The following is a 16,403-nucleotide window of genomic DNA, read 5'->3' as shown; positions in this document are numbered from 1 at the left end:
CACTTCTTTCCCTGGGCAAAGTCTTGGAGAAGTTGGTCAACTCCTAACTGACCTAACATACTGAATCTGTTGGCTGTCTCCATGGCCAACTGTCTGACTTCAGAGTATCCAGAGGCACGGAAGCTGCTCTCCTGAACACGTGTGAATACCTGGTCTCAAACCCCAATTCCATCTCTCCTGTTCTCATTATCCTTGACTTGTCCTCGGCCTTTGACATGGTCAGTCATGCCATTCTCATAAAGCAGCTCCGTGATTCCCTGGCACTGGATTGGTTGACCACCCTCCTATCTAATCGACTGTCCCAGATGCAACTGGGCCTGTTCCTCTCCTCCACCACACACACTACCTGTGGTGTCCTCCTGGGCTCTATCCCATCCCCGTTGATCTCCTCCTTCTTTCCTCATTTCAGGTGTTAGGCTAATGACGCACAGCTCTTGTTCCTCTCTCATTCATGACGGTCTGACTGCTATTCAGGATCTGTGCACGGCTAATGATCTCTGTCTTAATGCTAGTAAGACTGAGATTCTTCTCACTGAGATCCCTGCTCCCCTCCCACTCTCTGGCTGCCCTCCTTAGGGGCTCCCCTCCCCCTCTTGTGAGGCTAAAACTCTGGGTTTTGTCTTAGACTCCTCTACTTCTCACATTGCTGACCTTGCCAAGAAGGCCCATTTCAGCTCCACCTCCTCAGAGGTATTCTCCCATTCCTTACCTTCCCCCAGAAACTCAATGTCTCCAGAGCTCTGGTTCTCTCTAGGCTGGACTACTCCCAACACCCTCTTCCTCAATCTGCCTTTTTCCTATTTGCCCCATCAACTAATCCAGAATAGGACTGCAAGACTTATCCTTGGTCTCAAGCCCAGGAACCACATTTCTCCAGCCCTAAAATCTCTCCACTGGCTCCTGGTTGCTGCTAGGATCAAGATAAAGACTGTCTGCATCGTCCACAAGGCTTTCTGGGGCTTGGGACCCCACTACATCCAACTCTCTCTCCCTAAATACCTCCCTGCTAGGACCCTTTGGTCCTCTAGCTCCAATTCTCTGCAGATCAGTCGATTTTCCAAGCAGAGTGTGGGGGTAGATCTCTATCTCTCTCTCTCCAGAGAGAGGCAGGTGCCTCCTTCTGGAATGGTCTCCCTGCCCCTCTCAAACTTGAGCCGGACCTCCTGAAGTTCCAGAAGCTTCTCAAAACCCTTCTCTTCTCAACTTCCTCCCTCCTTCATCCTCCCTTATTAATGCCCTCATCTGCCTCTGTGACTGGCTGTCTGGTTCCCTATAAGTCTTAAAGGGCACCAGGCCCTGTTTGATTATTCTTAATTAGCACCCCACTTCGAAATCAGCACTGCCCTTCCAGGCCCCCTTCCCTGACTAGCCTAGTGGGTTGGGTATCTCTGCTGAGTCTGGTCCAACCCCTGCCCTTGCACTTAGCAGGTGGTCTGCCCCAGGCTCCCCCTGGCACTTGACCCGCTGGGATACCCCCACACTTGCCTTTTAAATAGTCAATAAATAAAATATATATATTTTTTTCTAACAGGACCTGCGATTACCTCACCTGCTGCCTCGTTTTGCCGTATCCTTGAAGAAGCAAATTTCATGGCTCAACCAGAATCGAAGCGCGAGGAGCCCCACAATCCTCTCAAAGGTGATGTTAGGCAGAATTATATGCAGTACCCTTTGGGAACACCACAAACAATTAAGACTACAAGTGACAGTACAAATTCACCTTTGGTACAAGCCTATACTACACAGTAAAAGTGGTAGCGATGATTGAGCAGCCAGACTTATCTCAAGAGCAAATGAGCAGCATCAATAGTTACACAAAGGCCAGCAATTACTATGATTCAAACACTGACTCAAGGTTTCTGAGTAAAAGAATATATATTTATTTACACATCAGTTGTATAACATTTCACTAAGGTAAAGCAGTTAAAAAAAATCACACTTTTAATACACCACACTACTCCCAATAGTTTCCAGACGAGTTAAGCTCACAAAATGAAGTGGGAGCAAAATGGCACTCTAGTAATTAAAAAGGGAGTGAAAGACAAAGTTAGGTAGAAATTGAGCAGCACCAAGAGGTAAGTAAGCAGGGCACTCTAGAAAGAGGAACTACAGTGATGGAATCAAATCAAAAAGGCCAGGGCCAAAGTCAATAGGAGAAAAGTCTTTTGCTCAAGATCACACAGTTTAGGGTAGTTTGCAGTTAAGTCTTTGCCAAGAGTTCCGGATGAAGTTGGTCGGCAGAGAAGTTAGTTTAAAGAGTAGAGAAGGACAAGCCCTTGGATTGGTGAAAGGTTTCACACACCTTCACCGCGGCTGAGCGAAACTAACAACCGGATTTGCACGGTACCTTTAAATGGAGGAGAAGCTGTAGCTGAGGCGGACGTTCCTGGCAGTTCCTGCAGGCTCACGGTTCCTGAAGCGACTGTCGGACTGACATGAAGTAGGAAGACTGGAGGGTCCTGCGCTGCCCAGGGAAGAAACCAGCAGCAGAGCAAAGCAATGAAATAAAAGGTGCGCTCCTTAAAACCCAAGCAGGGTCCGACCTTCCTGGCTATCCTGCCCACTGTAGTTCTGTACAGCAAATTCGACCAGAGGAGGGAGACCTGGCTTGCAGTTTGAGCGAACTGTTTGGTCCCACCAGCGCAGGGGAAGAAGATTCCGGGAGGATCTTCTCTGTCGCTGGAGTTCGAGGATTCGGACCTGCAGCAGGGCTTCACTGGGCGGTTCAGTCGTGGTAGGGAGCCTCTTCTGTCAGCTCCTCGTCGGTTCTTTCGTTCCAGTGCGACTCTGGCTTTCCAGACCCAGAGACCTGCTTTTTATGCAGTTTGCCCCCATTCACAAAGCCTGGCTGTCAATCACACAGCAGGGTGGCTGTCCTGGCCGGACAGTCACCTAGTCAATCAAACAGGAGTACGACTTAAGTTACCAAGGGAACCCATGACAGAGGTCCTAAAACCCCTCCCTCACATCCTGCCCACCCAGACTTTCAGGTGCCTAAGGAGGGTTCTGTGTAGAACCCCGCGAAGAGACTGTGAACAAAGGAACCAAACCTGGTTTGGCGCGCAGAGAAAAACATGAGACATTTTCAAAAAGAAATGGCGAATAAACCCAGCCGGAACCGTATAAAAAAAATTATATGGTCTAGCAGGGATTAAGTTCGAGGCTACCAAGATAGCCTAAAACAATACCAAGGTTATTTAAAATAACTGCGGTAGGAAAAATAGGTAGTTACCACTGCCACCAGCCAAGTCTTGATGAAAAGGGAGCAAACGATGCTCCAAGCGAAACAGACAAAAACGGATAAGTATTAACCCTTTCGTACTCCATGTAAGATGCTTTGTACTGGGTCTGCGGATTTAAAAAGACTGATAAAGTCAATGGCAACTATACATGTTCTTGAAGACAGAAGTCCGTCCCAGAAAATGGAGTCTGAATTGGGAAGTCTAAAAGACAACCCTGTGTCACTGCACTGAAGGTGCTGTGTAACACACAGTAAAAAGATGATGCCTGTGGAGTAGGTGAAGCTCCACAGTCTATGAACACAAAAATGTTAAACACACACAGCAAAACACATGTAAGTGTGGGAAAAAAGGGCTCACACTCTTACCAGGTGGAAAAAAACAAAAATCCTAGAAATCCAGCAAAGCTGCTGAGGGACTCGGTAGGTAAGGGAAATTAGCCATTCTGGAGAATTCTCCCTAACAGGTGAGTACAGTCCTCCTTTTAGGATGACATCATCCCACAATCCTCTCAAAGGTGAGTACAGTTGTGAGGAGTGCCACAATCCTCTGAAAGGTGAGTCCAGTCATCCTTTTAGAATGACATCAGAGAAAGTCACGAATGTTCCCTTTTTAATCTGCAGCGAGAGATGCTCAACCTTTGGAGAAATGCCTCTGCATTCCAGGGTCCGTTTCCATGTTTCAGATGAAGACACATGCCAACGTGTGATGTGCTTCTTACCTGGCCTATGCAATTGCTTTTTAAATGTGTCCTGCAGGGAGTAACAGTAGCGTTTGAAATGGTGAATAGGACTGCTACCAGCCTGCGTATGTAGAAGCTTCACTGTCGTCTGCAGCCATCGCCCAACCACACAGGGACCTAACGGACTGCATTCCCCTCTGCTAGTGGGGGAGAGAAAGGTGTCTGGAGGAAACGCTAAGGTCACCTGCCCCTCAGAAGATCGACTGGCATTGGTACCAACACCAGAGCCAGAACATAATGACCCCGCGTCATTCTTCCTCGTCCCATTTATTCACTATATGAAGGCCCTCTCCATGTATCCCTGGGGTGCTTCTCCTTTTAGCTGACACGCGGTCTCTTCAGGCCCCCTCCCCTTGACCGTGGCACCATTCCTCATTGTGATTTTTCATCTGTCATTTTTAGAATGCGGCTAACGTTCTTGGATCAGGCATGTTCTCCCCAAATATGATCCGTTTAATGCATTTCCCGTGGGTCAGGGCCGTGTTCGAGACAGGACGTGCTTGCGTGTTAGGGCTGCTGCAGATCGCATAAACTCTGTGGCATGCCTAAAGGGAAGGGAATGTGGGGGAGCAGGGGGGAGGGGGGAACACCTGTGGCAAGGGCAAGCTAGCTGTGGCCAAGACCTATGGATCTGGTAGATTACGTAGCCCACGCTCCTTTGTAGTCTGACAATAGCACATAGAGCAGGTATTTTAAATTCAGGAGGAAGCACCTAAGAGAGCAGTGCAGTATATGCCCCAGAAGGGATGCTTCTTCTTCTCCTTCGCCCTCCTCTTCCTCCCCTGATTCCCTTTCTTCCCAAGAGGCAAACGCCACTGGGGTCAACATATCTCCAAGGAGTGGAGTTTAGTCCTTATCACACCCGGAAACGCCTGCCTACTCATGTTTTCACCACTACTGCAGGAAACATAAATCCGCCAGACTCTCTGAGGTTATCCAGGACGTTCTCCTGTGCGAATGGGCTAAATTGGGGAAGGCATCTGTGCCGCAGTTTCGCTTGAAGATGTACGAAGCGCAGGGTGCTGACACAATACTGTAAGCCACTCTAGAAGTAGAACCAGTGCAGCTGCACTAACTGCTGTGTCTGCAGAGGGTGGAACACCCACCTATGCCATAGGTCTAGGTCACAAGGTGGAGATGGTATTGGAACAGTCATTCACCTGGTCCAGTTTGGTTTCAGCTCGGATATTTACATCGTATTCACAGCCAGTTCTGCACACACGTGTTTTCTGTCCTCCTTTAAGGTCCACGAGGAGGGGGTTTGAGGGTGTTGAGGGGGCTGGGGGGGCAGAGGTGGCTTAACGGCGATTGATGTCCTCATGCAGAGAAGGCAGAGGATTTCCAACACAGGGTGAATGCGTTGGCTGCGAGCGGGGCTGTCTTTGGATGGGGAAACATCTGGGTGAGGTATTTGAAGGTAGAGGGAGGCATCTAAAAGGATACGCTTATTGAAACTTTCATTCTATGGCCAGAATCGTGTTGGCCTACATACGCAAACCTACGAGTGATGTCACGTGGTTCCAGGTGTCTGCTCCATCTCTCAGGAAAGCCTCAGAGCAGCCTGCAAATTATGCCACATGGTTCCAGGTGTCTGCTCCATCTCTCAAGAAAGCCTCATGGCAGCCTGCAAATGATGCCCCATGGTTCCAGGTGTCTGCTCCATCTCCCAGGAATGCCTTGGGGCAGCCTGCGAATTATGCCTCATGGTTCCAGGTGTCTGCTCCATCTCTCAGGAAAGCCCCAGGGCAGCCAGCAAATGCCACATGGTTCCAGGTGTCTGCTCCATCTCTCAGGAAATCCTCGGAGAAGTCTGCAAATGCTGCCACATGGTTCTAGGTGTCTGCTCCATCTCTCAGGAAAGCCTCAGGACAGCCTGCAAATGATGTCACATGGTTCCACTTTCGACTCTAGCCCCTCTCTAGCTTCACCACTGCGCTCGGAGTGAAACAACTCCGGAATCCTCTGCGTAATCCTCTGCGTAGCAAGGGGCCCCAACTTTAGGTGCTTCACCCTCCACTGTGTTTAGAACCCAGGGGTTGCTAGTGGCAGCTAGTAGAAAGGCATCCACAAACTGCCAGCGGTCCAATAACCCAAGGAATGTAGACTTCACATACATGGCCCAAAGGATAAGGACCTTTGAATTCTTCTGGTTTATGGAGTTTGTGTTATTGTGTTTTAGTTACCCACCAGCAACACTTTTCTGAGTTTTGTTCTGGTGGTTGTTGTCCTTTAGTTTCTTTGTAGTTTTTGCAGTCTGTGGTTTTGGTTGGGTACTGAGTTGTACTGTGGTATCCCCTTCAAGCTCCCCCCCCCACTCTATCCAGGTCTCCCGAAACCCAATCACACATTTACTGTTGTACCCAGTTGGACGTGCCCCTCTCTACTCGGTAATATAATCTGCTGCGTTTGCAGTGGCACACTGTGACAGACTATTACCCCCCCCCCCCCCCCCTGCGCATCCAGAATCACCAAGGACAACATTGGCTATCTTGCCCTCTCACTCACTGATTTCTGTGATCACTCTTTTGACAATGATTCTTTTCCTCTCCTCCCTTAAGCACTCCCTTGTGCGCTGGAGAAGCTGGCCTTGCTCCAACTCAACTCTCACACTGAACTTGTGGGAGTACTCCACGACCATCAATCTGGATTCCGAGCATCCAGAGGCACGGAAACTGCTCTTCTGAACACCTGTGAAGAACTGCTGGCATCCCTTGATTCCAACTCCCCAGCTGTCCACATCCTCCATGATCGCTCTTCGGCATTTTTTCAGTTAACCACTCCATCCTCCTACAAAGGCTCCATGATACCCTTGGTATCTCGGATGGGCACTGGACAGGCCGATCTCCTTCCTAACTGACCACTCTTTCACAAGTCATCTTGGGCACCTTCGCCTCTCCTACTTCTTCTCCACCTTTGGTGTCCCCCAGGGTTATATCCTCTCCACTTGGCTCTTTAACATATACCTTTCTCTGCTGGAATGCTTCATCTGCTCGTTCTCCCCGAACTTCCAGTGTTATGCAGATGGCACACAACTCTTTTTCAAAATGTCCTGCTGACCCTCTTGCACCTTCCATCATCCCTGACTGCCTTTCTGCCATCCAGGCCTGGTGCACTTCCAATAATCTCTGCTTAATGCCAGCAAAACAGAGATCCTTCCCATTGGGAGCCCCGCTCCCGATTTCTTCCCTTCAATCTGCTTTCCTCCATGGGCTCTCCCCCTGCTCCGTCTTCTGAAGCCAGAAACCTTGGAGTCATGTTGGACTCCTCTCTCTCCTTCCTCCCTCACTCATGCTCAGGACATTGCCAATAAGTCCCACTTTGAATGGATTGTGTCCTCCAACGCATTCCTCATCTTTGACATGTAATGTCCAGCTTCGGCTGCTTTGGAAATTATTTCGGCAGAAGACGCCATGCGTCGGTGGTGTCGAGTCGATGTCCCTCGAAGGCCTCCGTCGAGGGTGACGTCATCCAATGTTATAAGTAGCACGCATGGTGCCAATTGGCCTCAGTTCTTTTTTTCCGCAAACGTCTCTGCTTCGTGAAAGTCTGCACACATTGTACTTCTGAAGTAGTGCTGTAATTAATCTTTATTGACGATGTCTTTGTCTTCTACCACAGCAACTCTTTTTTCTGGGTTTAAGTAATGTAAGGAGTGCGGCTCCAAGATGTCAATTACAGATCCGCATCAGGTCTGTCTGTGGTGCCTGGGTGAGGGCCATGAGACAGATACCTGCTCGAAATGTCAGAGCATGATGGGGAAGGTGTGCAAGCTCCATAAATCCCGACCGGCTGGACTTTTGACCGACGAGTCAAAGGGGCAACTCTCTTTAGAAGAAAGCCAAGCGTTCATGGTCCCGTAATGGTTCCCGCCACTCTTCTTCCTCGTCGAGGCGTTCAAAGTGAAGGCACCGTCGGTCGCCTTCCTCTTCGTCAGGGGCTACCCCCGAGAGGGTGACCTGCCCGTCCAAAACGTTTACTCCGGCACAGTGGGAAGCTTTCCAGTTGGCGATGCTTAACTTTTTGGAGAAACAGGGCAAGGCTCTGTCTGCGCCTTCTATGGAAGCCGACGAGGAGCGGTCTCAGCCTGATACTCGCACGCCCTCGTGCTCGGGTTCACAGCGTGGTCCACATCGAGAGGCCTCGAGACAAGGCGTCGAAGCATCACTCGAGACAGAGAGAGAGGTCAAGGTCTCTGTTGTCGTCGGAACCTTTGAAGCCCTAGACGCCATCATTGGTGCCCATTAGGTCTTTGATGCAGGACAAGCCTTCGGTGCCGTCGGCGCTGTTGCCTACGCAGTCGACACAGATGTGGCCTAGTTTACTGACTCAGTCCCCAGGTCGTTTGGATCCACCCAGGAAGGCTCTGGCTAAATCTAAGTCGACACCTTCAACGCTTTCTAAGCCTCTGGGCTCCATGCCAGAAATATCTTTTGTCCCCCTTTCTAAAACAATTTCTTTAGGAACCTCACTTCCATCTTTGAAAAGTAGGAACATTCGGATGGGGAGGATACCCCTTTGGGCTCCAGTATGGGACTCCTAATATGCCGGAGTGCCTCAATTTTGAGGAAAGCAGGATGCAGGACCTGTATGACACTTTGCATAATGCCAGTGGAATTGATACCTCTCCGGAGATGGAGTTCGGCAAGCTGGAACCTGGGGAGCATGCCGACTCTTAATATCGACACCTTGGGCCTCATTACGACCCAGGCGGAGGACCATGGTGCTATTAGCACCATGGTCCATGCCGGTGTCCGCCATGGCGGAATGGGGAATTACCACCCCATTCCGAGGTTGGTGGGGTGGTAATTCCCCATGCCGCCATGGCCCTTCCCCATTCCCATTTTTGCCCCATAGGGCTCATGGGGAATGGGGAAGGCGCTAATAACGGTACCGCAAATTACGGTACCATTATTAGCACCAGTCCCTTTGCGGGTCCCTACTTTAACGGCTGTAAAAATCAGCTGTTAAGGTCGGGTCCCGCAAAGGGACCCCGTAGTAAGGCGTTAAGGGTTTAACGGCGCCGACACCTTTTACGGCGCCGTTAAACCCTTAACGCCAGGGTCGTAATGAGGCCCCTTATGTCTAAGGTGGTAGAGTACTTCGGCTGGTACAGTCCTCCAGCACATTATGACCCCAGCTATCTGTCCCAACACCCCACTCCCGAGAGTCTGGTGGTCCAGGCAGTTATGGTTACCTCGAAGCGGGCTGCGTACGCTACCATCCCTCCTAATAAGGACGATAAGCCCGCAGATGTATCGGCGCGGAAGGTGTTTTCGGTGGGGAGTATGGCGTTGAAATCAGCCAAGTCCACCTGTGCGCTTGCAAAATCTTCATACACTCTGTGGGAGTGCATCTCCATGGCGGCGGAGCACATTCTAGAAGGGGATTAGAGGGATGGCTTTCTGGCTATTGTTAAGGATGGCAAGTAAGCCATGTGTGAGTCACTCCATTCTGGATTGGATTCTGCGGATAGTATCAGCAGATCCATGGCTACGAGCACCATAATACGCAGGTTTGCATGGTTGCGGAAGTCTGGCTTTGCACCTGATGTGCAGGCCCGTCTTCTCAACATGCTATTTGACGGTTCTCATCTTTTTGGCAGGAAGGCTGATGAGAGCCTTGAGAAGTTGCAGACCTCTAGCGTGGCAGCCAAATCTTTAGGCACCGCTGTTAGGCAACCTCAGCCTTTTCGTTCCAGCGTACAACCGTGGGTGGGTAGATCTTATCGCTACTACTCCTCATTTGGAAGGGCGAGAGAAATGGGCAGTCAAAGAGGCCAGCGAAAGTTCCCTTGTGGTGGGCGAGGTAGAGGTGCTCTTTACCATCGGCCCCTGCAACGTCTGCTTCAAAACCTCTCTGCCTCTCTGAAGGCTTCAGTCACAGGTCTCCAGTGGGAGGCAGGCTGTCTCAGCATCTCGAAGAATGGCAGGACATTACTTCAGATGCGTGGGCTCTGGTAACAATAGCGTACGGCTACTGCCTTCCCTTTCGAAGGAAGCCTCAGACCAATCCACAGGGTAAACACTCTTTGAAGATGCCGGATCCGCTCCTTGTGCAGGAGATTTTAACCCTGCTAGAGAAAGGCGCTATAGAACCAGTGCCTGTGGTGGAGGAGAACAAGGGTTGGTATTCCCCATATTTTCTGACTCCCAAAATGGACTGGGGACTGAGACCCATCTTGGACTTGAGATACTTGAACAAATTACTCAGCAAAGATGATGGTCACTCTTTCTCAGATCCTTCAGGCCCTCCAACTTCACGATTGGTTGATGTCATTGGACCTTCAGGATGCTTATTTTCATGTGCCAATCCATCTCGAGCACAGAAAATACCTGAGGTTCGCCGTTGGCGGCTTGCACTATCAGTTTCGATTCTTGCCATTTGGGTTGACCTCCGTCCCAAGGGTATTCATCAAACTGATGGTGGTGGTGGCAGCGCATCTCAGGAGAGGGGGGGATTCACGTCTACCCCTACCTGGACGATTGGCTGAGCAAGCCTTGGATCATCTCGACATTAGCTGCCACTTCCTTCACAACTGGGTTTCTCCCTCAATTTCAAGAAGTCCCAGATGACACCTTCCCAACAGCTCCGGTAAATCTTCCAGCCTTCGAGTTCTTGAGATTGCTCAGCCTCATGGCATCCTGCATTTTCCTGGTGCCAGAGGCCCGCTTGCGAATGCGATCTCTCCAATGGGCTCTCAGAACGTGATGGTCCCAATTCTCTCGGACAGATGTCGGACCGCCTTCAGATTCCGCCCAGAGTCTCGCGGGATCCTCCGTGGTGGGCCTGCAAGGACAATGTTCTGAAAGGTGAACACTTTTGGCATCCATGGCCGGCGATCACTGTAGTGACTGATTCCTTACTCATAGGGTGGGGAGCTCATGCCAACGAGTTGACTGTCAGCCGTCGTTGGTCTCCGTCGGGGTCCAAGTGACACATCAATCTTTTGGAGCTGAGAGCGATCAGACTGGTGCTGAAGGCTTTTCTGCCGTCTGTACGGGAAAAGAATGTCCTGATAATGATGGACAATACAGTGGCCATGCACTACCTCAAGAAGAGAGGAGGGATAGGGTCATTACCACTGTGCAGAGAGGCAATGCAGCTCTGGCATTGGGCTATTCAAGAAGGAATATCCCTCTTGACGGTTCACCTGGCCAGGGAGGAAAACACAGCGTCAGACGTTCTGAGCAGGCAGAGCACAGTCTCCCACGAGTGGGAACTAGCTCAGGAAGTCCTCCAAGAGATCTTCGCCCTTTGGGCAATCCCTCAAGTGGATCTGTTCACGACCAATGTCAACCCGTAAGTGTGAACTGTACTGCTCAAGGGAATTTCCTCCGAGTGGAGGTCTAGGGGATGCGTTCGTGGTGGATTGGGAATTCCCACTGCTGTACGTGTTTCCTCCAGTGTTAGGCAAAGTTTATATGCAGTACCCTCTGGGAACACTACAAACAACTCTGACTACCGGTATAGGAAACCCAACCTTTGGTATACGCTTGTACTACAGTTTTGGTAGCGTGTTGCGCAGCCAGGCTTATCTCAAGAGGGGTCAATGTGAGCTGTAGGGGAGTTACACAGAGATTCACAGTAACTAGTATTCAAATAAACTCTTACACTGAAGGTTTTTTAATAAAAAAATATTAATTTATTTATCAGTCAGTTAGAATAAGCCTTCTTCAGAAGGGAGCAATATAATAGTAACACACAAATACACTTCAATACTGTGCACTCTTAGTTTCTAAACCAGTAAAGACCCTTTGGGGATGGCCCACAGACACAACCTACACCCTCAGGTGACTTCAGCAGCTAGGGTGCTGGTGACATTATATCTTACTGTTTGCATTTAAAGTACTGTTATAAGTTGGTAAAAGGAAAGGGTTATTAGAACAACAAGAGAACACAAATATTCTTAAGCAGGCAGATACTTTTGGATCCCCACAGCAGAGTCATTCAGTATAACCAGCTAGGCCAACGTCAATGGGCAAAGGTCTTATATAGGATGAAGCACTTCTGGTTGGTAACTAGAAAAGCCTTTGCACAGTGTTTTAGAAGTCTTTGAAGAAAAGAGGAATCAAATGTAGGGCCACAAGCCATTAGACTTGTGAGTAGTAGAAGATGCAAGCAACTCTACAGCAAGAGGTAGTTCTCTGACTTTGTAAAGTACTTTTGAATTGAAGAAAAAGTACAGCAGATGAATTCTGTTCTGTGCAGCTCTGTAAATCTCCCTGTTCTTGGGCCTCAGTTGTGGGGACAAGAGATAGGACTTCTGGGGACTCCTGCACTGCAATGGGACAGTCACCGCTCGCAACCGCCAATCTTCAAATCAGTGGCTGTTCAGTGTTTCAGCTCCTCGCGTCTTCCGCAAATAGCAACACTGCGGTTCTTGGCTGTCGAGATGGGCTTTCCTTGCTTCTGAGGTCCCGCCCTCGGTTGAGGGGGCTGTGGGTGTCAGGCTTGGTCAGTCCCGTTTCTTGGGAGTCTGGAGGATCTTCCTGAAGCTCTAGGCCAGCTTAAAAGCAATGCACACAATCTGGTGTTCCTCTCCCTGGCTATACGGTTTCCAGCAGAAACTCTGTGGAAATTCAACCAGCTCAGAGAAGGATGTCCAGGTGGCTTACTTTGGAGTTGATTGGTCCCACCAACTCAAGGGGAGAAGTCGTCCTTCCAAGGGCTTCTCTGTCGATACGAAGTTTGGAGTTTCAGAACAACAGCAGGGCTTCACCGGGCAAAACAACAGTCCAGGAGTTGCAGAAGACGCCCTCTTAAAGTTCTTCTTTGTTTCCTTCGTCTAGTGGTCGAATCTGCTTTCCAAGCCAAAAGTCTCACCTTTTATTCAGTTCTCTCCCATTCATTCCAGTCTAGCTGTCAGTCACCCAGCCCGGACAGTCAGCCAGTCAATCACTACAGAGTGCATTTGGATCTACTAGGAGACTAAGCACAGGGAGTTTCGGGCACTTCCCGCCTAACCCATGCACCCTGGAGCCAGAGTTGGGCTTCACTCGTGAATCCCGCCAAAGGCAAGGCGAACAATGGGACCAAACCTGGTTTGGCACGCAGAGTAAATATCAAGAAGGAACTTTCCACAAAGAAATGGTGACAAAAGAAGACTGGAGCCATTTTGACAAAAATGGCACCCTTGGGTGCTTTACTGCAGCTGCTAACACAGCCCGCGATAAGTGCACACCACGGTAGTTACAACAAAACCACTGCCACCAGCCATTCAGTGAGGAAAGGGTAACATAAAAAGTGTTACATGAGAAGCTAGTAGTTTATCCCAGAGAAGGTATTTAAACCTTTGGAAAATCCAAAAGACTTCCCTGTGTCACTGCACTGAAGGTGCTGTGTGATGCAATGTAAAAGATGATGCCTATGGAGTTTGTCATCTCCATAACCAAAAGAAACACAAAGCTCAGAAATCGCATTAAAATAAATGAGAGAGAGAGGGTCTCACTCTCTCCAGGTTAAAAAAAATAAAGTCCTCAAAATCCAGCAAAGTTGTTGGGGGTCTCTAAGGTGGAGGAAATTAGATCATTTCTGAGAATTCTCCCTAACTTTTGTCCTCCCAGACTAAGGGACAGGAGGATTTAATCCACCCCTGGATGAATCGCCTTACTCCAGTAAGTCATACTTTCTGGAGAGACCATCAGCATTTTGGTGATTACACCCTGACCTGTGTTCACTGGTAACATCAAACCCCTGTAGGCTGATCGACCATCTTAACAATTTAGGATTTCCCTCCTTCATCTGCATTAACCATCTCAAGGGTTTGTGGTCTGTTTGAATCACATAAGTAGATCCATACAAGTATGGTCTAAACTTCTTCAGAGACCACACAATGGCAAAACATTCACGTCCTATGGTTGCCTACCTGGTCTCAGGTTCCTTCAGTTTCCTACTGATGAAGCAGGTGGGGTGTTCCCTGCCTTTCTCATCCAGCTGACTTATAACTGCACCTATACCTGTATTGGAAGCATCTGTCTGTACAATAAAGGATTTGTTGTAGCCAGGAGCTCTTAAGACTGGAGCTTGACAAAGGGCTTGCTTAAGTCCTTGCCTTAGTGCATTCCTCATTCCACCTGACCTTCTTGGGGAATGTGGGTGAGGTTTTCACATTCAAGGGAGAAGCTATGGTCCCATGGTTCTCAATGAAGTTCCTATAGTAACCTGTGAAACCTAAAAAGGCTCTCACTTGGGTTTGAATAGTAGAGGTGGCCCAGTCTTTTACAGCTTGTACTTTGCTGTCATGATTCCTGCCTCTCATGTTCCCAGCCCTCCAAGATGTCCGGCTGGAGCCAGGCCACGATCACCTACATGGCCCTCAAGGGCCTCTCCATCCCTCCAAAGACCCACTTGGGAGTCAGACTTGACACTTGTGGCACCAGACTCACTCACTCCCATAGGATAACATTGGGGATTGGACTTGTAGTGAATTGATGGGGACAAGATGGATGCCCCCACATATTTTGGATCCCAGAACTGCATGTGCGGTCTAGTCATTTGGGTGTGGTTCAGCCCAGAGACTATTTAAGCCACGCCCAGGCTGAGAAACATGCTTTGTGTTTTCTGCACCTGTAGCGTGACATTCACCGTGTTCGGAACGGTCTCCAGTAGGCCTGCATCTTTCTTCTGTGCTCAGCTCCTGCAAGAACAATAACACCGTTAGGAACAGCCTTCCCTTGCGGCGCTTCTGCCCATCATTCATCGCTTCTTCTGTTTTGCGGGCATCTTTGGCGGTGTCATTCCCATCCCGGCACGCCGCTTCCTAAGGAAAAGGGAAAAGAACAGAAAAAAGGCATTAGTAAGCATTCAGCAAATCGTCGCTTATTTTTAAAGACTGTACGAGCTTCAAACGCTTACCAGAATCCCAGCCGCTCTGGGGGAAGTCTGGCTCCGGAACTTCTCATCCATCTGCAAGAAGAAAAAGACATTCCAGGTTAGTGTGGAAACCTCTAGAGGCGCTGCATACCGCGCGTACCCACCGCATTTCTTCTTCATAACCGGCGCCTACGCTGTAAACGTTGCGGCACCTAAAAGACACAGAAAAAGAAATCAGTTCAATACAAATACAGAAGGGTCGAATCGCGCTCTCACTCACCTTCAGCGCTACTCATCTCAGCAGCAGGTTGCCATCACGGGACGCCAGCCATCATGTAAGGAAGGAAAGGAACGAAGTTCGAGAACTGTTCAAAAGACTCACACTTACCTGTCGGACTCTTGCCAGTGAAGTAACTAGGCAGCAATGATCCCGTGTCAATCAACGCGCCCCTGCGCTGAAAGCAGGATGGAGAGCAAACTTTCCAAGAAAACAAGGTGAGCTGTGGATCAAAGGGAAGGGTTGGACCCCGGGGAAGAAGGGGTTCAAGCACACAGAGACAATAGGGAGTTAAACTCTACCAAACCTGTGTTTCAGGCCCAGTCTCCAGTCGAGTAGACTCCAGGGAAGGGTTCGAGGTCGTAAGAGGTCAGAACAGGCTGAGAGATGTCCCCGTGGATACCAGGTGAGCGTTACATTTGCTAGGCAATGGCCTTGTTTCACCTCCTCCTACCTCATGTCCAAGGTAGACGGCTTAACTCTTACCAATTTGACATTTAATTGCCTTTATGGTCAAGTTGGCCTGCTCAAGAGCCTGCAATACATATCCTAAGTGGTCAATATGGTCCTTCCAAGTAGGGCTGAACATTGCAATGTCATCCAAGTATGCCATAGAGAAGTCCTCCATCCCATTCAGAACATGATTCACCATTCTTTGGCATGTAGCAGGTGCATTCTTTAGTCCAAAAGGCATGACCTTAAACTGGTAGAGGTATCCTGGGGTTGAAAATGCAGTTTTCTCATTGGCATGGTCTGTCAGCGCTATTTGCCAATAGCCTGAGGTTAGGTCAAATGTACTGAGGTACTTGGCTGCACCAAGTTTGTCCATCAGTTCATCTGTCCTAGGCAAAGGATGGGCATCAGTCGTGGTGACTGCATTAAGGGCTCTATAATCCACACATAATCTCAACTCTTTGGATCCTGCCTTTGGTACTAGCACAACAGACCTAGACCATGGACTTGTAGATGGCTCTATTACCCCAAGATCAAGCATCTTGTTGACCTCTTCCTTTATGTGGGTTCTTACATGGTCTGACATTCTGTAACCTCTGTTTTTAACCCTGGGGGCCTCCTTCGGATTGCCTATGTCCACCAAAAGTTTCCCCATGCCTTGAAGGGTCCAATCCATTTGTCCTGTAAGGCCCTCTTCCTTGTAGGTACTATAACTAGAACTAGCTGGTCTTGAGTAAACTCAACCATGTTGGCCTTCTGGTCATGCCAATGCTTCACCAGAGCCTGACCTGCTTTCAAGTTATCTGAAGCTTCTGTCATCATGTGTGTCTTTCTCCTTCAGAGACCTAACACCTAGTCAGTGACTCTCACTGGCTTGTGG

At 49.2% G+C, this 16,403-nt stretch overlaps 1 protein-coding gene across 3 annotated transcripts in view; it reads left to right on the top strand.

Moving 5' to 3' along the window:
- The window catches only part of LOC138563937 (zinc finger protein 211-like), a 145,544-nt gene that overhangs the window by 108,793 nt on the left and 20,348 nt on the right, over positions 1–16,403 (top strand). For 2 of the 3 annotated variants that reach the window (XM_069642874.1, XM_069642875.1), the window contains exon 7: positions 1,532–1,639. The exons of the other annotated variant lie outside the window; for it this stretch is intronic. In XM_069642874.1, the coding sequence (XP_069498975.1) occupies positions 1,532–1,639 (108 nt within the window). The remainder of the gene's footprint in view (positions 1–1,531; positions 1,640–16,403) is intronic. 3 annotated transcript variants of the gene reach the window in all.

This window comes from Ambystoma mexicanum, chromosome 1p, assembly GCF_040938575.1.
Source record: "Ambystoma mexicanum isolate Mex_15411 chromosome 1p, UKY_AmexF1_1, whole genome shotgun sequence".
Classification (NCBI taxonomy): Eukaryota; Metazoa; Chordata; class Amphibia; order Caudata; family Ambystomatidae; genus Ambystoma; species Ambystoma mexicanum.
The sequence above is the reverse complement of the archived record's forward strand: the minus strand, read 5'-3'. Positions and strand labels throughout refer to the sequence as shown.